We start from the raw sequence: 27,020 nt of genomic DNA on the forward strand, positions 1-27,020 counted from the left end.
TTATGATTGTAACAAAATTTTATTTAATTGTAGAAAATGCCTTTTAAATGCCTGGTGATGAGGGACAAACCGGTCCGAAACACAATGTTAAAGTGTATGAGTACAGGTGATTTAAATAAACAATATTATTTCTGATCTGCATCCATAAATCCAGTATAATAAGTCCTGGTAATTGATTAAGTACTACCGGTAGTAGACGAGATAAGTTTAAAATAAGTATAAATATAGTTATAGTCATCTACTATAAGAATAGATATGTATTATATCAATGGTGCGGTTTTCTTTATATTGCTTTAAAAATCAATTCTTTAAATACCGTATGTCTTCAAAAAAATGATGAGAATTCATGGGTTAAATCCGAAGAAGTTAACAGATGTTTTTTTGTCTTGACCGCATTTCATCAGAGACAAAAACTTCCGAGTGTTATCTTCGTTATATTTATTCACTATGCATTTCAAGTGCAAGATTTTTTTGTGTAACTTGCACCCCTCATCAGGTGTTACATTTCTACAAATTGGTATAAATACAATTATTACAGTGATTATTATGGTAAATTACAACTATTATTACAACTTCCATTATTTGGATATATTTACACAATAGTGAACTAACCTGTTTCATGTTTAGACATACAGCTACGCGGTGTTGATGTTGTATCCCTTAAGGCATTTGAATGCACAGCAGGTTTGGATGCACAATCAATGAAAAAAGTGTAAAAATAATCCACAGAGAAAAAGACAGTTATCTATGTAAATTCAAAGAACACTTCGCAATTGTTAATAAAAACAAAACCATAAACTTAAATAATGGCATGGAAATTGACAACGTATGGGAGGAAATGGGAGCTTAAGCCCTGGACCCCCAAAATTGAATTAGTATCATAAATTTTTAATACTTTTTCATTAACAATGAGCACTTATCGATATAAAGTTTGTCATTCAACACCATTTCATAAATAAATATATTTCAACTCTGATTTTGATGTTATTAAAAATGAATTTTAAACCACAATTTAAAGATTCTTAATCTAACAAAAAGTGTGGCCCATTAGACTTCAATAAGCCCTAGGCCCCGAAAAACTTAGATCCGCTCCTGGGCGTCACCATGTTAGTCTAACGAGTCAGACAAAAAGTTCATGTGCTGTGGACAGATTGTCGTATGCTGACTTATGGTAGCTATTTCTGGCGTAATTGCCATTTATTTAAATACTCGAGTGTGCGGGAATTGTCATAGGAGATAACAGGAATGCCACTGCCAGCCGACGTCTGGAAGCTCAAGGATCTGCACACCGAGACTACAACTTGGCTAACTGCGTTCTTCAGTACTGTGGTAGTCACCGGCCGACCTCCGACGATCTGGTTTACAAGTACCACTGTACCGGTGTTCAAGAACAAGGGCGACTCAGCAGAATGCTCCAACTACCGACCAATACGCCTACTCTCTCACACCATGAAAATCTTTGAGTGCATTATTGACCGACGTCTGCGTGACATCGTTGGGATCAGTGTCGGCAGTGTGGCTTTGTGAGGGGCTGTGGAACTACCGACGCAATTTTTGCAGCCCGCAGATGGATGGAGAAACACCGGGAGAAAAATAAACCACTACATGTCTCTTTCCTCGACTTGGAAAAGGCTTTTGACCGCGTACCCTACCATCTCATTTGGTATGCACTCCGCGACCACGGAGTGCCTGAGAACCTCGTCAGCTGGATCAGAATGCTGTACACAAAAACCAGCAGCCAAGTAATGTGCGCGGCTGGTACATCTGACAACTTCCCAGTGAACATTGGCATTCATCAGGGCTCCGCACTGTTGCCACTGCTATTCATTCTCATCATGGACACTATCACAAAGAATATACAGAACGATGTGCCTTGGACGCTGCTTTATGCTGACAACATCATCAAGGGCGTCGCCAGGGGGAGGGGCAGAGGGGCAGTTGCCCTCCCCTAGAAATTCGAAAAAGTTATTTAAATGCTAAGTTTTAATTAAAATAATCTTCTTAGGCTTCTTGTAAGTTTAAGAAAATGTTTTATTTGAGATATTTCTTTTCCGGTACATAGCAAATGATTAAAACTTGATGAATCGTTTCTATTTTACCTACATACAATTCATATCCTCTATCAATTTACATCATCTTGCCTCCCCCTTACCCATTGGCTGGCGTCGTCCTTGAACATCATGCTTGCAACTACTACTCGAGAAGAGCTACAGTGTCAGGTGCAGGCCCGGAGAAACCGTCTGAGTCGCTTTGGCTTGCGCCTTAACACCAAGAAGACCGTATATCTAGAAACTTTTCCAAATGTGGACGCGATCCAGGTCAACGGTGATAACTCGTATAAAACGCACACTTTTCGCTACCTCGGCTCAACCCTATAGAGGGACGGAGGCATTGACGACGAGGTACGAACGAGGGTGAATGCGGCATGGCTACGATGAAGAGAAGTCACCGGTGTTCTCTGCGACAAAAAGATGCCCATGTACCTAAAATCAAAAATCTACCAAACTGTGGTACGACTCGTCGCTCTCTATGGTGTGGGCGTTGGCCATATTAATGTATATTTTGTATTTGATAAATTTATAAATTTAAGTTAGGTTTAAGATTTCTTTTGTTTCTCTCCCTTTCCTGTTAAAAAAAAAAAAAAAAAAAAAAAAAAAAAAAAGACTTCCTTCTTAATCACTTTACTATCTAATTGTTTTACTACCTGATGGGGAGTGATGCCTCCGATGAAAACAAAGTAATAAAAAAACAGAGAGGAGAGGAAAAGAAGAAAAAAAGAGAAGGGATCTCGGCTCTCGACGAGAAAGGTCGTGGAGCACGGGTTGTAAGTTGGAACGACATAGGATAGAGATTGAAGCTCGACGAGTGAGGTCGAGACGGAGAAGACCTAGTGTTAAAGTAGACAAAGAACTTCCTGATGAACTGCCAATCTTATTGGACGGATTTGAGTAAATTATCGACAGAGTGAACGAGAGGTACAGTACCGACCGAAACAGATGATAATAGGCATCAGTAATTCCGCCCAGCGTCACGGAGCACTCAGAGCAAAAATCCCGGGTATTTCCACCTTCCTCTTTTTCTGTACCTATATTCTCTCTTTCTTCCATTCTTATAGTCTGTAAGTAGGTTTAAGATAGATAAGGACCCCTTGTAATATTAGTAGTTTTATTTTATGTATTCTGGACTTTGTAATTTCGCCGCTTACACGTTGGGATTCAGTGTAAAAGAACCTTGTAGCGTAGCGAATAAAAGTATAGTTTTGTAAATTAACAAAGTGTGTTTGTTAATCCTTGATTTACCATTCGCTGTCGGCTATAACAATGGTTTCGAATGTTAGCCATCAACGAGAGCAGCCGAACGGCGTGTCCATTCCATGGAGATGCGCATGGCTCGCAGGACGCTTGGTGTATCCCTCTTCGACCATATCACCAATGACACGATACGCCAACAATTTGGCATCGCGCCCATTGAGACAAAAATGAGAGAGAGACGCCTGCTCTGGTTTGGCCACGTCCGACGATCAGCCCCGGATACAGTTGCCAACATTGCCTACCACCTAGAGCAGCGATTCTCAACCTTCTTAGCTCCGCGACCCCCAAATAGTAAATATAAATAAAATTAATATTTCGCGATTAATAAAAAATGTAATACAACTATTCCTATTATTTTATGTCGCTGCGTTTATAGCGACAGGGTGTGAACATGCATGTATGACGTTTACATACATGAGCAATTTACAAGTTCCAACTTGATGTGTACATACGTGCTCTTTGTAATTCGATCCACGTATGGAGAAAATTTTATATGAAAAACAAATGCAACCATCACATTAATTTCTTTCCTTTACATGTGTACTTATTGTAAGTAATACATTTATAAGTTTATAATAAATGATTTTTTCTCATAAAATGATTTCATTATTGTCTCGCGACCTCCCTTTAATATCACCGCGACCCCCAGGTTGAGAAACGCTGACCTAGAGGTAAACGGTCGGCGGCCACGCGGAAGACCAAAGCAACGATGGCAAGATGCTATCAATGCTGACCTAAGGGCTCTGCACTTGAACCAAGACGATGCACTCGATCGAACAAAGTGGCGTTCGAAGATCCGAATAGTGGACCCTACATCTGCGGGACAACGCTAACAAGAAGAAGAAGAAAAAGAAGAAGAATAACAGGAATGCCACCGAGTTGCCGTGCAGTTAATCGTACGTCAAGATACGTGTTTCGTTATCCGCTAATGATGTAATTCAAATATGAACAAAATTTGATTTTATTATTTATCAGTTCTGCAAATTTCAGTCATGAAAATTGTGTATTTATGTGATAAACAGTCGTAGAATCTGTATTAGGTATTTCCTGCATGTGCGCAGCTTTTTGCTTTAAAGTATCATGACAGACGCACGTTCAATTCGCTTCAAAAATGGCGGCCCGGCTTGGGGTCTACTAGTTATGTCGTTGGAATAGACCTTCAGCGGAGCAAAAAGCCGCAGTAAAAACATCGTTCTCGTGCATTTTCTTTTTTAATATGGAAATAGTATGTAGCTTACGTTCACCCGTAAGGAATAAGCTTTCCGAGAGCGAAAAAATTTAAAAATCGGTCTGGTAGATTCCGAGATTAGCATAAATTTAGGAAAATTTTAATACTGTATTTATGTTTATAACGATACAATTCAAAATGCCTGATAGTTCATCTTGCTTCTAAAGAGATTTCAATAGAAGAATAAAAATAAAATAAATTTAATCACATTTTTCTTTTATTATTATTATCCGGAGATTTCTCTCAAAAATACCGGTATACGGCTATTGACAATCGGAATGAAATTAGCCCGATTTTTCAACTCAACTAACTTGGCCGGATAGCGGAGCGGTTAAGATGGCAATCTATCGCTCTGAGAACTCGGAATTGAATCCCACAAAACCTATAATGGACTTGCTATTAAGGCCCTCTTACTTGTTAGTGCCCATAGGTCTGAAAGAGTGGAGAAAAGCTCAACAAACTTTCGAGCGTCGCTTGCTAATTTAGCTGTAAAAATTTCTGTTTGTAGTCTGAAGTTCCAAAGTATATTAGCGAGGTCGAGGCCGAAGTTTTAAACGCGAAAACGTGTACGTCGGACGTTCAGCGCCGCTTTCCTGTAAGCCTAGAAGTTTGACAATGGAGTTTGGAAAGTCAGTGGAATCATGCTCGACAATCCAAACGCCATTATCAAACTTCTAGGCTTACAGGAAAGCGGCGCTGAACGTCTAACGTTCACAATTTCGTGTTTAAAACTTCGGCTTCAACCTCGCTAATGTCTTGTTCATTTTCAATCACCTTCATACTGCGTTCGCACCCCTACTTTTAATGTCGAACTTCTTGTACAATGACCGGTGGATCATTTGGACGATCTTATTATGCCGGTTTTTATTTTTTATTTTGTTTGTGCGATTTTAGCGCAACTACTGATCAAGTGGTCAACTGTCATCCTTATCTTTTGCTGCAATTGTTTTAAATCATCTGCTACTTTCCGAATTTTTGTTTTAATGACATTTGTTGATATGGCCTGCAAAATTTTTGCCTCCAGCACTTTACTCCTCCTATTTGTACCTACTCCCAGTTTTTTTACCTTGTCGACTTTGTCTTCAGTTTTTTATTTTTATTTTTTGATATAATACCGAAGTAAAGATTATAATTTATATATATTTAAAATCCATTCGGTCAAGCTTTACACGATAAAAAAGCGGACATGCCCGGAAAAAAGAAGACACGCGGTAATTGGATACAAGCGATCGAGCTTACAAATATTAAACTTTAGCAAAAAATAAAATTTATTATTCTAACTGCAGAAGATCCGTTTTTGTAGAAAACTCGCCCAAAATTTCGTAACGTATTACCGTAATTTAAAAATCCGTTAAAACGGCGAATACAATTTCGATCTTTACCTCCGCGTCATATTCGAATTTTTCGTTAATATACAATATATATATTTTTTAAGTAAAAAATGCAGGTGGCGCAGGAGCTCTTCGATAATTGGTCGGTACTGTGTAGAAACGTCCGTCACGTGACAGAAACGACGTTATCTTAATGGCCGATTCTGTTTTGTTTGTTTCCGTTCTAATTGCGGGAAGATGAAAACGTTCAAACGAACGAAATTCAAATTTTTCTTTTTTAATTTTTGTAAAGTTCGCTAATAACATTTCGTAATGGAGTCTCTGATGATGAAAGTTCTTACCAAAGCTGTAAGTGTTGTAAATAAACTGGAATCAATTTAAAATCTGGAAAGTTATCACAGAATCCATTCGATTTGCATCTGTCAGAGACGCTCTTAAACCAATTTTATTCATATTTACGGGCAAAATTATGAAATGAAACGTCCATTATCTACATTCCAGGAAGCATTTAATCATTAATTAAAGCTGATGATGTTATTAGCAGCAATTGAGTCTGACAGATGCAACTTGAAAACACTTTTCAAAGGAGTATTTTTCACATTTTTACACATTAAAATGCTTATTTGTAATATTTCTGATGCAGAAAACTGTATAAATATTTAATTTTGATAGTTTTTAATGTATAAAATCTTAGTTAAAGGAAGCATGTGCTTGCTATTATGACATTCGAGATTAAAGATCCAGCTTGTGGCCTTAGGAGAGTTAAGGAAAGGATGTCCACTGTTTTCGTAATTACTTGTGGAGTAGTCGGATGACATATGATGAGTGGTATGGTTCCGTGCAATTCGGGGTGGGAAAGAGCACTTTGAAAATGGTTTTTACTTTTAATTGGTACTACTGCCTGTTCTCTGTGCTTTGTGTTGGTCGGGACTTGATGTCGCTTGCCTTGACTTCCGCTTTACGTGTAGTCGTATGTTTAGGTGCTTCCTGTTGCTTGCATCTTGGTGTACGGGTTGGGCAAACCTCCGTGCCCCGACTGTGTAATGTCGAGTATCTGACGAATGGCCAAATGGTCTACTTGAAGCTGGCGTAGTCGCTTGGGCTAGATGGAAATGCGGTTTTTTGGAGTGCCCTTCGATCCAAATTGTCTCGGAACCGCTACCACTTGTCGTATTTTGCCCACTTATCTGCTAAGTAATTAAAAAAATGATATATACTTTTCCCTTAGCTCTAACTGAAATTTTTTTTTGGAAAAATTCTTAAGGTTTCAAGTAATTATGGATCTTATTTCTTTTCACAATAGAGTTGATTTGACTCTTCACAACAGAATCAGCCTTCTGGCTGATTCTGTTGTGAAGAGTCAAATCAACTCGTTTGTTTCTGTTACTTTGTTTAATGTGATATGGCAATAAAACATGAAGGTGATCTGCTAAGGGAGATACCTTTTGGGAGTTCTCTCCACAGGAGAACTAGTTTCTATTTAGGTGTCATGTGAATAAACTAGGAAAATTGTATGTGGTCAATCTGTCAGTCAGATGCAAATCAATTACCAGCTAACTATTAGTGTTTGGTGACTATAGGTGGGCTGTTTCTGTAACACTTTTTCAAGTAAAGATAGTGGAATATTACAAGAAAGTAAATTTGATATGTTTAAAATATTAAACAATTCCATTAATTTGAATATTTAATATTTTTCAAGGATTAAGTTAGCTGCTTGTTCTCTCTTTCTCTTTCCTAATCGCAAACCATTCCTGTTCAATAAAATTTTCATTTGAGTGAGTTTAATAGCTTGTATCACATCCTCATCACTGCCAAACCGTTTCCTACCCAAATATTCCTTTAGGGGCCACAGAGGTAATAGTCAGAGCATGCATTGTAGGATTAGGTTCCATTTCAGTTTTCAGATGGAATACATGATAACACTCATCCAGAAACTGAAATGGAACCTAATCTTCCATTCTCCATACAGTTTGAACTTTGTATCCTCTATTACCTCTTCTGCCTTTTAAAAGAATATCTGGATGGGATTAAGTTTGGCAGTGATGAGGATGTGATACAGGCTGTTCAGGACTGTCTGTTACTGAAAGACTTATTCTAGAGTAGCATCCACAAGCCAGATCACTGGCTGAAATGCATCACAAACCAGGAGGACTATATTGAAAAGTAGGACCTTCTGTTTCAGTAAGTGAATCACAGTTTTTTGTTCTATTTACAAATCATACTTCATATTTGAAGCCTCACAATTCCTCAACATTTGACTAATCCATTGTGGGATTTCTGAGCATGTAATGACAAATTTTTACTACTAACAAGATGTAAATGTTAAAAAATATAGAATTATTTTAGTGTTTTTCTTTTATTGTTACATGAGTATTTTACATATGTACTGATACATGTCATATATGTGAAGTGTTTGGAATCTTTGTTATATTTTTCTGACCAGTAGTAATAGCATAACTTGTCTGAAGATAACATAGGTGTCTAAGTGAGCTCGGCAATGATTTTCGAGAGTACAAATTGGACCTGTAGATGAATCCTCATGTTATTCATTAATCATTCATGATTAAATGTTTTAAAAAACATTTTGTTTCACTTTTAAGATCATTAATACATACACAGAGTGGAGCAGAAAGGACAGACATTTTAAAAAAAATTACAGCATCTGTAATTGTTACTACAAAAGATATTTGTTGAAAGATGTAAGTTTGTATTGAAATGGCATTTTACAGAATCAAGTGTGGAAAACATCTCCCATGTGGTGTCTGTTATCAGTGATGCATTTCTAGAGGCAATTTTGGTGACTGCCACATGAATAGCTTCCTTCAGTTCTTGCAAAGAATGAGCTTATGCTCATATTCACATGTCTTGAGGTGTCCCCACAAGAAATAATCACACGTGGATATGTTGGGTGAACGAGGAAGCCAATGAATGTCACCAAACCTGGAAATGAGGCAACCAGGGAAAAGACGACGAATAATGTCTATTGATGCTGTAGCTGTTTGGGCCATTGCCCACTCCTGTTGAAACCACACATATCTGATGGGAATACATTTCCATCGTATGCAAGGATGCAGAAATATATTCTCATCAGATTTATATGACTGAGTGATCCCCTTTGCATACAACTATTTCCTCGGTCATATGCATACACCTAATGTTCTATCCACAACTTCATGCCTTCAACTGAAAAGACAATGCTAAGACCTCACTACTTTCATGCTACCTGCCACACATCTGTCACTTAACCTGGTGGTGAGTTGTAGCCATTTCAAAAACATCTGTCCTTTCTGCCCCACCCTATAATATATGTAATACAGGTAGTACATAATATATAATGTAATACATATAATACATAAAGAACAGTTTTGTAAAGTCCCAGTGAATACCTGCATAGTGATCTTCCTCGCAATTATTAGAGACTCTTTTGCTATCTACAAATTATTGAATACACAATTTTACGTTGCAAACAATGGTGAATACAGTAGACTCGTGATTGTCTGGTCACAATTATCTGGCCATATTGTCTAGCTCTATCAGTCATGTCATAGATTTTTTTATGTAAACAGAAAATTTCAAAATAATTATGTTCTGTACTTCATATCACAGTACAGTGTTATTAAATAATAATGTGTAAAAATGTAATCACAAATGTTTTTATAAAACATATGGTTATTCTGCAGCTAATGTGTGGTGGTAATGGTTGTTACGCTATTGTATTGATGTGTACTTTTTATGAATTAGGATTTTATTCAGTGGCAACAGATTGGAGAAGGTGCATTTGCCACTGTATATAGAGCAGTGTACACTGGCAATAACATGGAAGTGGCAATTAAAATGGTATGTGTTTTTTTATTACAGTTTAACTAATTTACGTTCCATTGAGCGTATAAATACTTGTTTATTCATTATGTTCATTTAGATCGACGTTCGTAAAATGAGAGGAGAAATGCTGGATCGTATAAGTCAAGAAATCAAGATACACAGATGTTTAAATCACCCCTCTATTGTAAAGGTACAAAAATTTTCAGAAGTTTTAATACTTTAAATAATAAATTTAAAAATTATTTTGTAATTTCAAATCAGGTTTATATTTTTTTTTATTACATTATAAGATTTTGTAATTAAGTGTGGTGACATTGGAAAAGTACATGTGCTAATTTCTCTAACTCATATAATTATATTTCTTCAGCTTTAAGATGCCGTCAATTATATGACACGTTTACCAGTTTAAAATTGAACACACAAATATTATTTATTAACAATATTTGTATGTTCAAATATCATAAATTTATAAGTTTTTTCATAGAATTATCTATAAAGGCCGATTCACACTATTGCAGTACTTGTTTTATATGTGTTGCATTTCTGCAGTGGAGAAACTGTGTAGCAGTTTGTATAGGCACCCAAAAGTCTAGTTCTGCACTGTGGCTGAGTTGAATTTTTCTTAATGTAGAAAACTGTTTATTCTGCTCTAACTGTTCTAGATGATGATGCAATTTAAATTCTGCCTTGAAACTGTGATAGTGTGAACTGGCTTTCACTTTTATCTTCACTATAAAACTAAAATAAGTTAACTCAAAAAAAAATTTATATCAATATCCTACAGCATTGTTTCTGCATATACATCTTTTATTTTTATGCTGTCATCATAATGCAATCTTTACTTGTTTAAAATATCTGTGAACAGTCAGAAATTTAGTTAAACTCAACACACGAAGTATTATCAATGCCGAAAACTGAAGTGAGAGCAAGGTAAACAGACAATGAAGTCTGCTCGAATGCAAATTTGATCTGCTTGACAAATAGCAAATGTATTTTGGCATTACAGTAGAGCATCGATTATCCGACCCCCGATTAACCGACTTATCGGTTAACCGACCGCGTTTTAGTTGGCAAATTCAAATGTCCGCTAGTGATGTGGCGCTACAATATTTGGTTATGTCTTGGCTACTTTAATATTATTTTTGTTAAATTTTTGCATGTTTTAGCTGGCAGCACTTGCTCGACCCTGAAAGGGAGGCTAGTATTTAAACCAGGTCTAATACACTATACTAATAATGTATTTTTTCATACTTTTCGGTTATTCGACTTTTCAGTTATTCGACCAACCCCAGTCCCCAATTGAGTCGGATAATCGATGCTCTACTGTAATCGTAAGACGCAATGATTTCGGATGTAGAATCAAATAAACACAATATATTCAAATAATTGGCATTTGAAAGTGAGGAGTAATTATCTGAACAGGAATGTGAGAATACAGCATGTGGCTTAGTGTTGTCAAGGAAAGATACAAGTATATTTGTAATCATTTACAATTATTATTGTCGAATTTTCTTTATTAACAGTAAAATTGATATGATTAGGTGGAAAATAAATGGAGGTCGCAAACACAATCCAATTAGAATAATAATAACAAAATTACAACTTGTTCATATTATTTAGGCAATGATAAAATTGGTTTCGTTATACTTTGTTTTACTTAAAATTGCAGTTTTCAGGAACCTATTGATGATGATAAGTGAAGACTTACTGTGTATTAGCTTTATTATTACTATTATTATTATAAAGAACTGTCTTGCAAAACTCAGTAATTGAAAAAGTAACAGAGATTGGCTGTGAGTTAAGTCATCAAATTTTATTATTTTTATTAATATTTATAAAAAAAGCAAGTGAAGTTTAAAAACAAAGTTTTGTCAAAGGACTTGAAAATTTCAATTTTGCAAATGATAATGTAGATGAATGCTGTCTGAATATATACTTTGTATCAGTGATGCAAACTGCATTCTGCAGAATCAAGAATTCTACAACATATTTAGACTATTCACAAATATATTTATGATAAAATTATTATTTTGACAAGGTAAAAATTTGCCATTTTGATACATTATTATGAGAATGTATAAAACAAATTTGTACTGTGATAATACTTATGTTTTGAAATAAATAAAATAAAAATAAAGATTGTTTTAAGAGAGTTATTTTCATCAAATTTTTAGTTTTATTACATAACATTTACTACATTTTGGTTTTCTGAAAAATTAGATAAAACAAGAAGTGTTTCACGAATGTTGAAAGATTGGAGATTACTGTATTATGAAATTATTATTTTTTTATGAACTCATATAATAAATACAGCTAATCCAATAGCATGATTTCATATGCCAAACTGCATATATACCTTGCTTGGGTTAAGAGGTAAGCTGACTGAGAATCGCAAGGGTCTCAAGTGCTACGTCACGTTCAGTTTGCACTGTGAGTGGACCAGTATGGTTCTGTCTAAATTAGTTTAGAAGTGAAGATTGGTTAGAAGTCTGAGTAGCTTAACTGGCAACATATTTGTGTGGTAAGAAAGAATTGTTGGTTCAAGTCTGTTCCAGATCAATCTTATTTTTCAGAGTATTCTAAAAGTTAAATTTATTTATAGTTATTATATTTATCAAGAGATTGTAGCCTGGTGGCCGGCCTCCTGCTGAATTGCTTGGTTATTATTTAGCCTTATGGCCCGATAAAGAATCCGATCTTCATTTGACGTATAAGAACTCGTAATTCAATTTGATGAAGTTTTTTGATTATTAAAGGATTAACTGCATAAAAAGAAATAGAAAATTATATTTATTTATGTTCTTTATTTGTTTTTTAATTAATTATTGTAATGTTGTACTGTACACTTAATATACAATCTATCATCAGAGAGACTTTGTATTAATTGCATGTAAAGCATGAGAACTAGTCAGTTCATATGGTTTAAATGCAATTAATATATAATAAATTATAAGATAACTACTTAAAAAATTTACAATAAAGAATATTTTTATGAATTTTTTGAAATTTAATGTATTAAAGATTTAATAAAATTCCATTTTTTAAAGGCTGAATTATATATAAAACAATTATAAATTGATATCATAATTGTTAATATTTAGTTTAATTATTTAAATGAATATGATTTTTAATAAAAATATAAAATAATTTAAATTACATTAAAAATTTTCAGTTATATAATGACTTTGAAGATGCAGAGTTCAAATATCTCGTCCTGGAATATTGTCATAAAGGCGATTTGCAAAAATATCTTGAAGCTAGAAAAAAACCTTTATCTGAGAAAGATGGTAATTATTAATTAATTAATAATATATTTTAAAAAATTTATCAATGTTGATTAACCTTTTGATGCAGATACAACACACAAAATGCATGGAACATACACACGAATACATGTTAAACACTTAAGCTGGATTATTTTAACCATTAGGCAGGTATAATACCTAGGGCCTGAGAAATGGGCATCTTAGGGTGAAAGACCAAAGTGCTGGATTGAGTCCAAAATACCCAAAAGCCTAGGGACCCAGCCATAGATTAATGTTCTGCATATAAGAACACACGTACTTGCAAATACACACATTAAACTAAAGAAAATATATACAAAAATGCATAAATACATGAAAGTGTTTAGATGTAAGCATACAAAAGTACAAACATTATGTTTCGTGCTCAGTTGTAGGATATTCATATAAATTATACTAATGGTATACGAGGGCTGTTCGGAAAGTTCGCGGCCTCAAATAGAACAACAAACAAAATAATGTTAAAACTTTTTTTATTTTTCAATATAGTCTCCTTTATTAGCAATGCACTTATTCCATGATGTTCTAGCTTTTTTATGCCATCACAGTAGGTCGATTTGTCAAGGTGTGCAGAATACTCATTCACTTCAGCGATGACTTCGTCATTTGAGTGGAATCTCTTTCCAGCCAAGAACTTTTTTAGGTTTGGAAAAAGGTGGAAGTCACTAGAGGCCAAATCAGGTGAGTACGGTGGATGTGGAACTAATTGGAAGCGAAGTTCGTTTATCTTTGGTTCGGTGATTCTGGCGGAATGTGCAGGTGCATTATCGTGGTGGAACAGAACCTTTTTCTTCTTCAAGTGTGGCCTCTTTTCTTCGATTTCTTTCTTCAGTTTTTCCAAAAGTTCACAGTAATAGACAGCATTGGTGGTCTTTCCTCTTTCTAGGTAGTCAATAAAGATGATGCCTTTAGCATCCCAAAAAACCGAGGCCATCACTTTCCTCGCTGACGGAACCGTCTTTGCCTTCTTTGGTGGTGGCGAACTGTGGTGTTTCCATTGCTTCAACTCTTCTTTTGTTTCAGGAGTGTAGTAGTGAATCCACGTTTCGTCAGTAGTGACAAACCGACGCAAGAAATCCTGTGGGTTTTTCTGGTAGAAGTCCAAACACTCCTTTGACATCAAAGTGCGAACAGTTTTTGCTTGGCAGTCAGCAGACGTGGCACCCACCTTGCTGAGACCTTCGTCATACCCAAATTTTCGGTTAAGATGTGATGCACTCGGTCGACAGAGATGCCTGTTGTCTCAGCTATCTCACGTGTTTTCAAACGGCGATCTGCTAACACCAAATCGTAAACTTTGTCAATATTTTCTTCAGTGACAGCAGTTGACGGCCGTCCGCTGCGAGGGTCATCTTCCACACTCTCTCTGCCAGATTTAAAAAGGACTGTCCATTTTTTCACAGTGGTGTACGAAAGAGCAGACTCTCCCAAAACTTCATCCATGTCAACTTTGATTTGAGATGGGGTCAACCCTTTTTTCGTCAGGTATTTTATGATTGCACGAGTTTCCGTCTTCTCCATTTTTGACAAAGCACTCTCACACTGACTATCTGTTAAGCTGTTGTGGCAAAACTTTACGACAAATCAAGCGGAAATTGGTATCGTATCTTTAGCAAAGTTGGCTGAATTATTTCCGCCAAAAATTAAATTGATTGCAGCGCCGCATATAGGCAAGGCCACAAACTTTCCGAACAGCCCTCGTAAGTGTTATAGAAAACTGTAGCTAATATAAGATTTTCATAAAGTTACAAGTATAATGATGCAATTGGATGGCCGGAATGGTTATGGTGTAAGTCTATTGCTTGGGATTGGGGATCAAATCTAGGAAACTTATACTCCACCCCTGAAAAATTCCAGGAATTTTTCAGGGTGGAGTATAAGTTTCTGTAAGTTATCATAAAAGTTCAACTTACTAATAACATTTTTTGAGGAATTTTTAGAATATTTTAAACTTTAAAAAAAATATTTTACTTTTAGATTGAGTCATATCTTGTTATGAACTATAGCAATTTTTTGTAAACAGTTTCAGAATGTGGAACTTTTAAATAGAATAAAAAATAATTAAAATTAAATTAACTTAGAAATAACAAATATTCTTTCTAGCTGCAGATGTTATTTTTACAATAATAAAACAATTTAAGTGCCCTCAACATTCTTTCATACAAAAGTTAAATTGCTAGATAACACAGTTGCTTAAAAATTACATTTCACTTTTTATCTTCTGCAGGTATAAAAAAAAAATCTGACATAAACTACTACTATTTTCCTAGAAATGTCATTTTGTTTTACAATCATAAAATGCATTTTTGTGGAATTATAAATTGCAGTTTATGAACTACGAAGCTACGATTTACTTGTTATGTTAGCATTGAATGACTTAACACGCAAAATAACCACAGTAATGAATAAATTGCTGCTACATATAGCTGAATTGTCATAATTTTATTGTTGCCATAGTAAACTAAATAGGATCTCAGAGAAAGTTTCTATAAATGGTGAATGTTGCAAGGTTAAAAGAAGCAATTATTGTTATTTAAGATAATTATTACTAATTATATATTATTAATGTTAATATAAATAATTTGTTTGATTTTTTTTTTTTTTTTTTGTGGTCAGAACTTTCTACTTTTCTAAATTACATTAAACTTTGACAAATTTATTATGTACAGTACACATGTATATCTTCAGATTAAAATACCTAATTTTTTAAAAGAAGACAATTGAAACCAAACTGTAAATGAAGATAGTATACAGTCAAGTTCGCATAAGTCGACATCCCAAGGGGAAGTGGAAATGTATCGAGTTATCTGTTATGACAACTAAAACCACAAAACTACAATTAGGAAAATACAATAGTGCTTTATACAACATATGCAATGTTCCTCTCCGACCATCCATCACTGGCACTAAAGTTGGTTTCTACTCAAAGTACCTCAGCGATTTCTATCACTTTTTGTTTCAGTATTGGCCTTGAAACAGGAAGATTCAATGAATGAATTTGCTTTAGCCAACATACCAGAGCATCTTTGACATCTTTGTACTGCTATTTTCTCTGGCATTTTTGAGACAGCTGTGACGAAGACTCAAAAAGTTTTTTAATTTCCTCTTTTTTCTTTAGAATTCCCACCAATGTTGTTCTTGGAAGGTTTTCTTGTTTTGAAATTTGCCTTGCAAAGTTTTATTACATTCAAATTTAGATACAAGTGTGAAACACTTGCTGCAAATAATGCATGAATGAAAGGTGAGAAAATCAAAATCAGATTCTGCTGTGACGTGAACTTTGTGGTGCAAACTCATTTTTTTCAGGAGAGGAGGTGACTTATTAGACATCTAAACAAGTCTGGGACAGAAAAAGTATGTCGATTTATCCAGTGATGATGAGTTAAACAGTGTCAAGTAAACCAGAGTTTTTTTAACATTAATGCCTGTGTAAGTTGGTTGGAACCACAGAAACTGACTACTCGACCAATGTTATCTAGTTATACCTATGATGATTTATGCAGACTCGACTGTGTTTTTTTGGTAGAAAGATACAAATTAATTTTTAAGCAAATCAAATTGCTGCTTGGTTTACTTAATCAAAACGTTGAATAATAATATTTTTAGTCAAATATCTGATTATCGTCAATTTAGAACAATTCATTTAACAGTTTAAAATGATTTAGAATGTGTATAAGTGGAATTTGTACACATTTGTGAATCTAAATAGTTCCTTTCAATTGACTATAGAATTTTCTTGAAACTATAATTACTTTCCTAGTCATTATAGAATGTAACATAGGGAAAGTGATTGTTCAAAGTTTGACTCCCCCAGTTTTTGCATTTGATGACATTTTGACACTCCAGGAGCTCAAAAATGTAAAAAAACAAAACTTACAAAATTGTATGTGTTAGCATCTGTTTGGCATTATACCTTAGGACCAGATAAACCAAAAACTTGGAAACTTGGAAGGTTTATTTCTATATATGGAGCATTGATGCTATTAAATTTTAGAAAAGATTGAGTGAATGGGGAGGTAGAGGGGATCATGTGTCACATTCCCCTCTACCTCCTCATTCATAGTCAAAATGTATAAAATCATCAATATTTACTTATAATTATTAGAATCACTCAATAAAACATTTATTTGAAATATTAATAACTTAAATACTTATATTATTGTAATTATTTAATGAGAACAATAACCATAATTACTAATTACTTTCATTTATCTATGCTATTAATTGTAATAGATTTTGTTTTGTTAATTAATCATACTGCTTATTATTTTAAATACTTTGGTTTCTTATTTATTGATTAATGAATAATCATTTTAATTATATAATCTCAAAATTTCTCTACAAAATTATATCACGTTGCGTCCTATTGTGATTTTCATTAATTCTTTAAAACATTTGTAGCTTGTTCTATTTTTCGTCAAGTGGTGGAAGGAACGATCTATTTACATTCCCGAAATGTAATGCATAGAGACTTTAAGCCATCAAATCTTCTCGTCACTCGTAACCTAGACATTGTAAGTAATTATTATTATTATTATTATTTATAGTTGCAGGATATACTCGGTTAACACCGTGGCTAAGTTACTATGCCGGACCAAAGTCAAGGCATAGTAACCAAAACAGAATTAAAGAAGTGTATCAGTGTGTGTGTCTGTATTCAGGAATTTTCTCACAATATGACATGTATTCAATATAGTGGCCTTCTGTAGTGTGGTGTATGTGTTTCTATTCAATTGTAATGTGCCCAGGCTTTTGTGTAGTGTGTGTGGTATGACACCTGTAGAGGAGAGAACAACAGGTACAATTAAGCACCTTATCCATCCTCCACAGATGCCTTATTTCCTGGGCGAGTTCTGTGTACTTGCTAATTTTTTCAGTGCATGCATTTTGTATATTGTGAGTGTTTGGAATGGATATGTCTATAATGTATGTGATTTTATTGTGTTTGTCAATGAGTGTGATGTCTGGTCTGTTGTGGTAAATTGTTTTATCTGTGATTATGGCTCTGTCGTAGTACATTTTGTGCGTGTTGTTTTCCAATACTGTCTGTGGAATGTATTTGTAATATGGTTCGTGGATGTCTGCTAATTTGTGTTTCTTTGCAAGCTCTTGGTGTATTATATTTGCTACTTGGTTATGTCTGTGTAAATAATCTGTCTGTGCCAAGAGCTTGCAACCAGAGGTGATGTGTTGTATAGTTTCTGGCATGATGTGACATTTTCTGCATGTGTCATTTGTGAGTGTTGCATCTTTGAGTATGTGTTTTCTGTAGTTTTTAGTATTTATGACCTGATCCTGTATGGCAATCATGAATCCTTCCGTCTCCCCAAAGAGGCATCCCCGAGCTAACCAGCTGTTTGACGCAGTTTTGTCAACAAAATCCTGGGCCAGATCGTAAGGATGCCTGCCATGGAGTGCCTTTCGAGCCCACGATTGCTTAATGGTGTCTATGCTTTTTATATGTTGTGTTGTGTCCATATGATGTGAGTGTAAGTTTAATGTGTGTTATTCGAGTCTGCTAGAGTTACTGCTTTATGTAATTGTGATGTTTCTTGTTTTTTGTAGAAAAACTCTCGCAGTGACTGTATTTGTTTGTAGTGAAGGTTAACTATGTCGATCAGGCCACGTCCGCCATCTTTATCTTTATATTATTATGTTGGTTAAGTGAGAGATACTTGGTTAACACCGGTGGCTGTGTACTATGCCGGACCAAAGTCAAGGCATAGTAACCAAAACAGAAATTAAAGAAGTGTATCAGTGTGTGTGTCTGTATTCAGGAATTTTCTCACAATATGACATGTATTCAATATAGTGGCCTTCTGTAGAGTGATGTATGTGTTTCTATTCAATTCTAATGTGCCCAGGCTTTTGTGTAGTGTGTGTGGTATGACACCTGTAGAGGAGAGAACTACAGGTACAATAAGCACCCTATCCATCCTCCACAGATGCCTTATTTCCTGGGCGAGTTCTGTGTACTTGCTAATTTTTTCAGTGCATGCGTTTTGTATATTGTGAGTGTTTGGAATGGATATGTCTATAATGTATGTGATTTTATTGTGTTTGTCAATGAGTGTGATGTCTGGTCTGTTGTGGTAAATTGTTTTATCTGTGATTATGGCTCTGTCGTAGTACATTTTGTGCGTGTTGTTTTCCAATACTGTCTGTGGAATGTATTTGTAGTATGGTTCGTGGATGTCTACTAATTTGTGTTTCTTTGCAAGCTCTTGGTGTATTATATTTGCTACTTGGTTATGTCTGTGTAAATAATCTGTCTGTGCCAAGAGCTTGCAACCAGAGGTGATGTGTTGTATAGTTTCTGACATGATGTGACATTTTCTGCATGTGTCATTTGTGAGTGTTGTATCTTTGAGTATGTGTTTTCTGTAGTTTTTAGTATTTATGACCTGATCCTGTATGGCAATCATGAATCCTTCCGTCTCCCCAAAGAGGCATCCCCGAGCTAACCAGCTGTTTGACGCAGTTTTGTCAACAAAATCCTGGGCCAGATCGTAAGGATGCCTGCCATGGAGTGCCTTTCGAGCCCACGATTGCTTAATGGTGTCTATGCTTTTTATATGTTGTGTTGTGTCCATATGATGTGAGTGTAAGTTTAATGGTGTGTTATTCGAGTCTGCTAGAGTTACTGCTTTATGTAATTGTGATGTTTCTTGTTTTTTGTAGAAAAACTCTCGCAGTGACTGTATTTGTTTGTAGTGAAGGTTAACTATGTCAATCAGGCCACGTCCGCCATCTTTACGTGGAAGGGTTAATCTTTCTGTGGCGGATTTAGGATGATGTTGTTTATGCTTAGTAAGTGTTGTTCTTGTTTTCCTTTGGAGTTGCTCAAGATCAGTGTGAGTCCAATGTATAACTCCAAAAGAATATGTGAGTACTGGGATGACATATGTGTTTATTGCTTTAACTGTGTGTTTTGCATTTAATTGTGTTCTGAGAATAGCATTTAACCTACTTTGGTATTCTTTAATTAATCTTTGCTTTATTTGTGTATGTTCTGTTAGTTTGGCCTGTTGGAATCCTAAATACTTGTAGAACTTGCCCTCTTCCATGGATTCAATAATGTCTCCATTTCTAAGTGCAAAATCTTCTTTCTTCAGGATTCCTTTTTCTATGTGAAGTGTTTTGCATTTATCTAGGCCAAATTCCATTTGTATGTCCTTGGTGTATGAATGTGTGATTTGTAGGAGTTGATGAAGTTGTTTTTGTGTGGATGCATAAAGTTTTATGTCATCCATGTACATGAGATGTGACAGTGTAAACTGTGTTGTTTTTTCGTGTCTGATATTGTAACCATATTGCGTGTTGTTTAACATGTTGGATAATGGGTTCAGGGCTAAGCAGAACCAGAGAGGACTCAAGGAATCTCCTTGAAATATTCCTCGCCTAATAAAAATTTGGTTTGTTTGTATGGAAGTGTTACTAACCCTGAGATGTAGTGTTGTTCTCCAGTGCTGCATAGTGTTTTGAAAGAATGCAATGAGTGATGGATGTATTTTGTACATGTGTAGAATATGTAGCAGCCAACTGTGTGGAACACTGTCGAATGCTTTTCTGTAGTCTATATATGCCATGTGTATGTTTCTGTGTTGTCTGTGTGCTTGCCGTAGAATGACTGAATCTATGAGTAACTGTTCTTTGCATCCCCTGTGGTTTCTACGACAACCTTTTTGCTGTTCTGTTAGAATGTTGTGTTCTTCAACGTGTTTGTATATTTTGTTTGCGATACAGGATGTCAATAATTTGTAGAGTGTTGGAAGACATGTAATTGGTCTGTATTGTGTGGGGTCTGTGGTATTGTTGTTTTTAGGTTTCATGTAGGTGATGCCCTGGGTAAGAAAATTTGGCATGTCTTGTGGATTGATGATGATGTGTGTTAGATGTTTAGCTAGTTCCTGGTGCAGTGATGTAAACTTTTTGTACCAGAAATTGTGAATGTTGTCTACACCAGGTGTCTTCCAGTTGTGTGTTCTGTTAACAGTGTATTGGAAATCATGTATGTTTATTTCAGCACAGGGCATAGTTGGTATGTTGTGCAAGTTTCTGTTCTCCTCCTCGATCCAGCCTGCATCAGCATTATGCGTGACAGCACTGGACCAAAGAGAAGACCAATATGTTGTGAGTTCTTCTTCTGTTGGTGTGCCACTGTGCTGTGTAACAGTGTTTGCTTTGTTATTGATTTGTCTGTAAAAGAGTTTTTCATTGTTTGTAAATAATTTATTTTGTTGTTTTCGTAGTGTACATGTTTTGTATCGTTTGAGTCTACGTGCTTTGGCAGCAAGTTTTTGTTTTAGTGTATCAATGTATTCTGTAATGCGTGTGTTGTGATGTTCATGTTTTGTGTGTGTTTTTATTTTCTTGAAAATGTTTTTGAGCTGTTTCCTTAATTTGGGTGTTATGTTGTTTTTAGTGTATTGTGTTAGCCTGCCTAATTGCTGTCTAATGTCATTTATTTGTGTTTCTATTCTTCTCTGCCAGGCAGGCTTGTGATAGAATTGTGTTTTCTGTGTATTTGTCTGTGATTGTACTTTCAGTCCATGGTGTGTCACTACTGTGACTGCCCCAGCATAAACTAATGTATGAATGTCTGCGAGTGTAGAAATTGAATGAATGTAGTGTGGTAGTAAGTGAGTGTTTACATAATTTAGTGTTTTTCCTACTTTCTTTGACGTGTTGATTTTTGGTATTCGTGGTCGTTGTGTGGGATCTGTACCTGTATATTTAGTGAGTGTTTCCTGAAATATAAGTGAGAGCGTATTAACTAAATCCATGTCTATGTTATCAGTGATGGATGAGGAAGTGTCTGTAGTATCATTAGTGGTAATTGTTGTATGTGTGTTATTATCAATGCTTGTTGCTGGATTATCCTGACAGGTTACATGATCTTCATTAATGTTAGATGTTTCTGTCTGTTGATGTATTTGATCAGCAACCTGTTGTTTGATAAGTTCAAGTGTTGTTTGTGGAATAAGGTTGTTGTGTATAATTGTTCTTTTTTGATCAACAACCCTTTGTTCGGTGACAGTGAGATGAGGATACTGTTGCGTGAATCTATGGTGTAGTTGTTGTCTGTATGCTGTCATGTTTGTTTCGAGTTTTGTGATGGTGTAATAATTACGGATGATAAACTCGTTCATTTCTACTGTCCATTTCATCCGTTGGCGTGGTTTTCCGGCCTTTGTGGTCTGTGGATGCATTGCCACAGAAACACCAAGGCTGGGTTGGTTCCTCACATCTGTTGAGGGCATTGCAGTAGCCATGCTTGGGCCGGTGCTGCTTTCGCCACCGGTAACCAAGGGAGACTGTGACCTATTTTTCGAACGTGAGCCTCTGCCTAACCCACGAACGCGGACCTTGTTAACCCGGGCGACGTCCGAGCCGGTATCACACTTTGATCTAGTTATTACCATGATGAATATCTCCACAGAATGTGGGCGTGGTCACTCTTAGCTTCATTTCTCCCCATAGACCTTACTGGCATGGGTGTCCCTACCAGGAGCTTATGCTCCAGCCTGCATTGCCCTATGGATCAGTAAAATTACTGGGCTCTCCCACCACGACCAGGTGGTGACCACGGGAGAGTTATTATTATTATTATTCTTATTATTATTATTATTATTATTATTATTTATAGTTGCAGGTTTAGATGAAAGCAGATTTAAAATTACTTTTTACATTTGAGTTGGTTATTATACGGTTCTGAAGGGATTATTGATCATTCTTTTGAATAAAAATTACACAATGTTTTGAAGGCATATTAAAATTGCATGTAAACATAGAAATAATTCAATTGTTGATGTAGAAAAGGCACCCATTGATCTCTCAATATGGGAACTTCAATACAAATATACTTTTTTTTGGCTATGTCTAAAGATTTAAAAGAGCTAATTAATAATGAGTGTTAAGAGGAGAGTTTAATAACAGGAAGGTGTTAAATTATTTAAATTTAGAAATGGTATTCCATGAGATTGATGAAAACTATTGTTTAATAACTTTCAAATTAGAGAACAGCAATAAAATAAATTTTCATATAATGATTTTTAAACAATAATTAGGTGAACAAAATAGAATTTTAGCTGCTGGAGGTTCTTGCCGTCTGTCATATCTTTATCATATAGGAAAGTTGATTTCTTTGTTTGAATGAGTTAGCTGTTGAGAGAGAGAGAGACTTTTTCTTTATCATATTGTTTTATTTCTGTTTTATTTATCAAATAATAATAACAAAATATGTAATAGTAATCGTATAATGGCTGTTAAAATACAACTGTTTAAATAATTTTGAAAAAATTAAATAGGAAAAAAAAAATGTACTATCTTAATTTTAAGATTAGTTTATACAGAAAGCAAATAACTGGCAGAGAGCAGAATAAATATTAGGTTGATTCAAAAGTTTCCATACACAAACACAAGATACTAAAACACAAAGACATGGTCACTCTTCAAAATAAAGGCAATTGTTAGCTAAGGTCTTGACTCATTTTTCTGCAAGTAGGTGGATACCTCAGCAATACCACTCAGCTAGTTCCAATTCCAAAACTCACAAACCCTATTTTCAACATCATACACTGCATTGATGGAATGCCTTTACAGAAAATGTGTCAACTGGAAGAGGTGAAAATCTGATGGAGCAAGTTCAGGACTGTATGCTGGGTGAGGCAAAACTTTGATCCCCTCCAGCTTCTGTAATTTTTCTTGGACCACTCTGGAACTGTGCGCCGGGACATTATCATGCTGCAGCAGTGTACATTTTGATTAAGCAATGCTGGACAGCAAGTGCAAAAGATTTAAAACATCTCTTTAGCTCAGTATAAAGGATGCTGACCATGATCCAGCCATTACCAACTAGCTCCCAATTCACTGGACCATCCAAATTCCTCCAAATGCATAGCATGACTTTTCGTTTAAACTGTCCTTATTGAACCACTTGTGCTGGCACTTCACCTGGTCAGAGCCACTGGTTTACTTTGTTAGGATTTCTGAAAAAGATTCATTTTTCATTTCCCATTACAATCATGTACTAGAACCTGCCATTTTTGGATTTTGCAACATATGATTGCAAACTTGTATCCTCCTTTGTGTCTGCTGTTCTGTCAATTTGTGTAGTACTATTCAAGGTCTTCTGCAAAAGCCAATGTGTTTCAAATGCCAAAAAAATGGTTTATTGTAAAGCCCTCAGTTCGGCAGACAGTCGACAAGTGCTGCCGCTTGGCTCCTGTTGAACAGCTTGGAGCAGTGCTTAGTTATCAATGGTTGATGGTTCAATCTACAATGCTAATATTCCCAGAGTTGAAGTGGCAGAACCATTCAGCTGTAGCTGTCTTGTTCATCAGGCCTAGGCCTTCTATTTCACAAATTCTCTGCTGCTACCCTTACACCGAACCCTTGTTTCCAGTAATGATGCAAGATGCCTCCATTGATGAGTTTTTCATTTCTTGTGGAAATCAATATTCACCAAGGAAATTCTCTCAACAGTCTATAAAATAATAGCTTTGGTAACTACAGAAATAGTAACTCATTTGCATTCGTGGCAGAGTTGCCAGTGCTAGAGATCTTTTCCGCAAAAGTGTTGTCAGAGTCTGGGAACTTTTGAATTACCCCAATATTGCATTAGCAATGGCTAAGCAGATAAAATGCCAAAATGCACTAGTCGTAGATTTGTGCCCAACCGACAGATTGGTTGTGTGGAGTTTTCTGGATTTTCTTCATGTCCAAAACCTAAATACAAACCAGTTTCCTCATAGAAAATCTTCTCGAGAGGCATTCCATCTCAACCGATTGCTTACGAATTGAGTTGCCACAAAAACCAAATCTTGAAGAATTTCTCAAATGGCAATTGTATTTTAACACTTTGAACTTTTCTGCTATCAAAACAGATGTGTCACCATTTGGAATGACAAATTTTATGGGTCTTAGAAAAAGGGATATTTAAATATTATAGCTACAAAGAATATATGTTCTAATTAAATTCTTATAATTAATTTTGAAATGTTCCTAAATAAATGAATGAAGTAATCATAAGCGAGCAATAGTCATCAGCTATGATCTTGTTTTAATGATGATTTCAATCATTTGCTTGTGATTGTTCATTTTACTGTTGCTGTTTAGCAGAATGAAAGTGAGAATTAAATTCACTATGCAAATATGAATTGTATTTTGTTTTTGCTTTCGCCTGCAAATGCCTATCTGAACTAAGCTTAGCACTCTCCTTGGTGAATAAAAGCTGAGCGATCCGCTTTCCACTTTATTATTTGATGTTAGGAACATTAAAATTACTTTTGTGAAGGATTATGTGGGTGTTTTTGGGAAGGGTTATGTAAAGGATATTTCCATTCTAGCAATTTTCTGTAGGGTTTACCCTATTACAACTTTTATGCACAAAAATTTGGTATTTGAACCTTATATAGTTACATATTTAGAAAATGTGTCAATGAAAGCTAAATGATACCATAAACTACAATATTATTAACCTTTAAATATACAAGTTGAGTATTGAATTAATCTGATTGAAGCACAGTCAAGAGGTGCACTCAACATGGGTGTATGAAATGCACTAGTGTACACTGTCCATGCATTTTCTATTCATCTTCATTAGTGCAAGCATTTTTGTATCATTCATTAATTTACAAAGTGATTCTACTACTGTAGTGGTACAAACTCTGTGTAAAGACGAATTCCTTCATAAGAAAGGAGTGTCGATGGAAATGGCTGCAGTGTCAATGTATGTTGATTTAACAACTGTAAAAAATTTAGAAGGTAGATAATTTTAATATTAATTGAGTGTTTTTTACAATAAAATTTGGAAAAATTTTAGAGTAAGATTGCACTACACTTAATACATTAACTTACTGTGTGGTGATATCTTGCAAGATATTGAGTGCATTTAGTCATTCTCTGCTGAGTATGTCTTAGTTACTATAAATTTTTTTGCATTATATTTTTGTTAAATTATGTTTGTTTCATTATAAATGGAAACTTGCTAAGTTGAGAGAATTCACAATTTTTAAAAAATGTATCTCTTCAAAAATATGTACTCAATGGGCACCCGCATTTGTTTATTTTCTTCATAAATTTTTCTTGTGTATATAGAAAAACAATTATTATTAAACCATTGTTTTTTCAATAAAACCTTCTTGTTTAGAAAATAATTTGATATTATAGAAAAATTAATTTTTAAATCGATACAGAAAATAGCAGATTTTGGCATGTCGGCAATATTTCAACCTAACGACGTGCACATGACGTTGTGCGGAACGCCAAATTTTATATCTCCGTAAGTATTTTATATAAATACTTTAATCCAAAGTTAATTTTACATTAGTATTTATTTAAATATTTAAAAAATTCTTATGCCTAATCATTTATTTCATGAACCATAGAGAGATGTTAACCAAAAGAAGATATGGATTTGAAACGGATTGCTGGAGTTTGGGGTGCCTGTTGTATACGCTGTTAGTCGGCAGACCTCCGTTCGATACCAGAAATGTGAAAACTACTTTTGACCGTGTCGTGAAAATTGACTACAAGACTCCTGAAGCTTTAAGCGTTGATGCTAAAAAACTGATTGCGGCCCTTCTGCAAGAAGAACCAGAAAAACGAATTGATTTGCAAGGTATAAAAATTTGTAAAATTTTGTTTTTTATCACTATAAAATTATTATTAAATTAACCCACAATAATCCAGTGTCCTATTTATACTGTCCTATAAATAGGACAGTATTTTTGTAGGTCTTAGCATGATAATTAACAAATCTTTGGTGAATATTTTTGTTCAGACTTGAAGTGTACATATCTGCACTTGTATTGTTTTATTTCACTTCTTTCACTCTTTTATTTCATTTTTATAGTGTTACTTGTCAGAACAATTCAACATTTTTGCCTATACTCTACAGTCTTTCATCTGAATATAATTGTTTTGTAAATAACCAAAGTAACTTCTAGCTTTTTTATAAGAATTATTGTTGGTCTTGTCTGTAGACCAACAATAATTCTGAATTACTTTTTTTTAAGCAAAA

General features: G+C 35.0%; 1 protein-coding gene across 1 annotated transcript in view; it reads left to right on the forward strand.

The window, feature by feature from the left end:
* Nucleotides 1-6,028: 6,028 nt before the first annotated feature.
* The window catches only part of LOC136988092 (serine/threonine-protein kinase PLK4-like), a 57,184-nt gene continuing 36,192 nt past the window's right edge, over nucleotides 6,029-27,020 (forward strand). The window contains exons 1-7 of the mRNA XM_067285896.1: nucleotides 6,029-6,218; nucleotides 9,612-9,707; nucleotides 9,790-9,882; nucleotides 12,865-12,979; nucleotides 17,396-17,508; nucleotides 26,194-26,279; nucleotides 26,386-26,618. Of these exons, the coding sequence (XP_067141997.1) occupies nucleotides 6,183-6,218; nucleotides 9,612-9,707; nucleotides 9,790-9,882; nucleotides 12,865-12,979; nucleotides 17,396-17,508; nucleotides 26,194-26,279; nucleotides 26,386-26,618 (772 nt within the window). The 5' untranslated portion in view covers nucleotides 6,029-6,182. The remainder of the gene's footprint in view (nucleotides 6,219-9,611; nucleotides 9,708-9,789; nucleotides 9,883-12,864; nucleotides 12,980-17,395; nucleotides 17,509-26,193; nucleotides 26,280-26,385; nucleotides 26,619-27,020) is intronic.

The sequence above is a fragment of the Centruroides vittatus genome, unplaced genomic scaffold, assembly GCF_030686945.1.
Source record: "Centruroides vittatus isolate TY-2023 unplaced genomic scaffold, ASM3068694v2 scaffold_3046, whole genome shotgun sequence".
NCBI classification, from domain to species: domain Eukaryota; kingdom Metazoa; phylum Arthropoda; class Arachnida; order Scorpiones; family Buthidae; genus Centruroides; species Centruroides vittatus.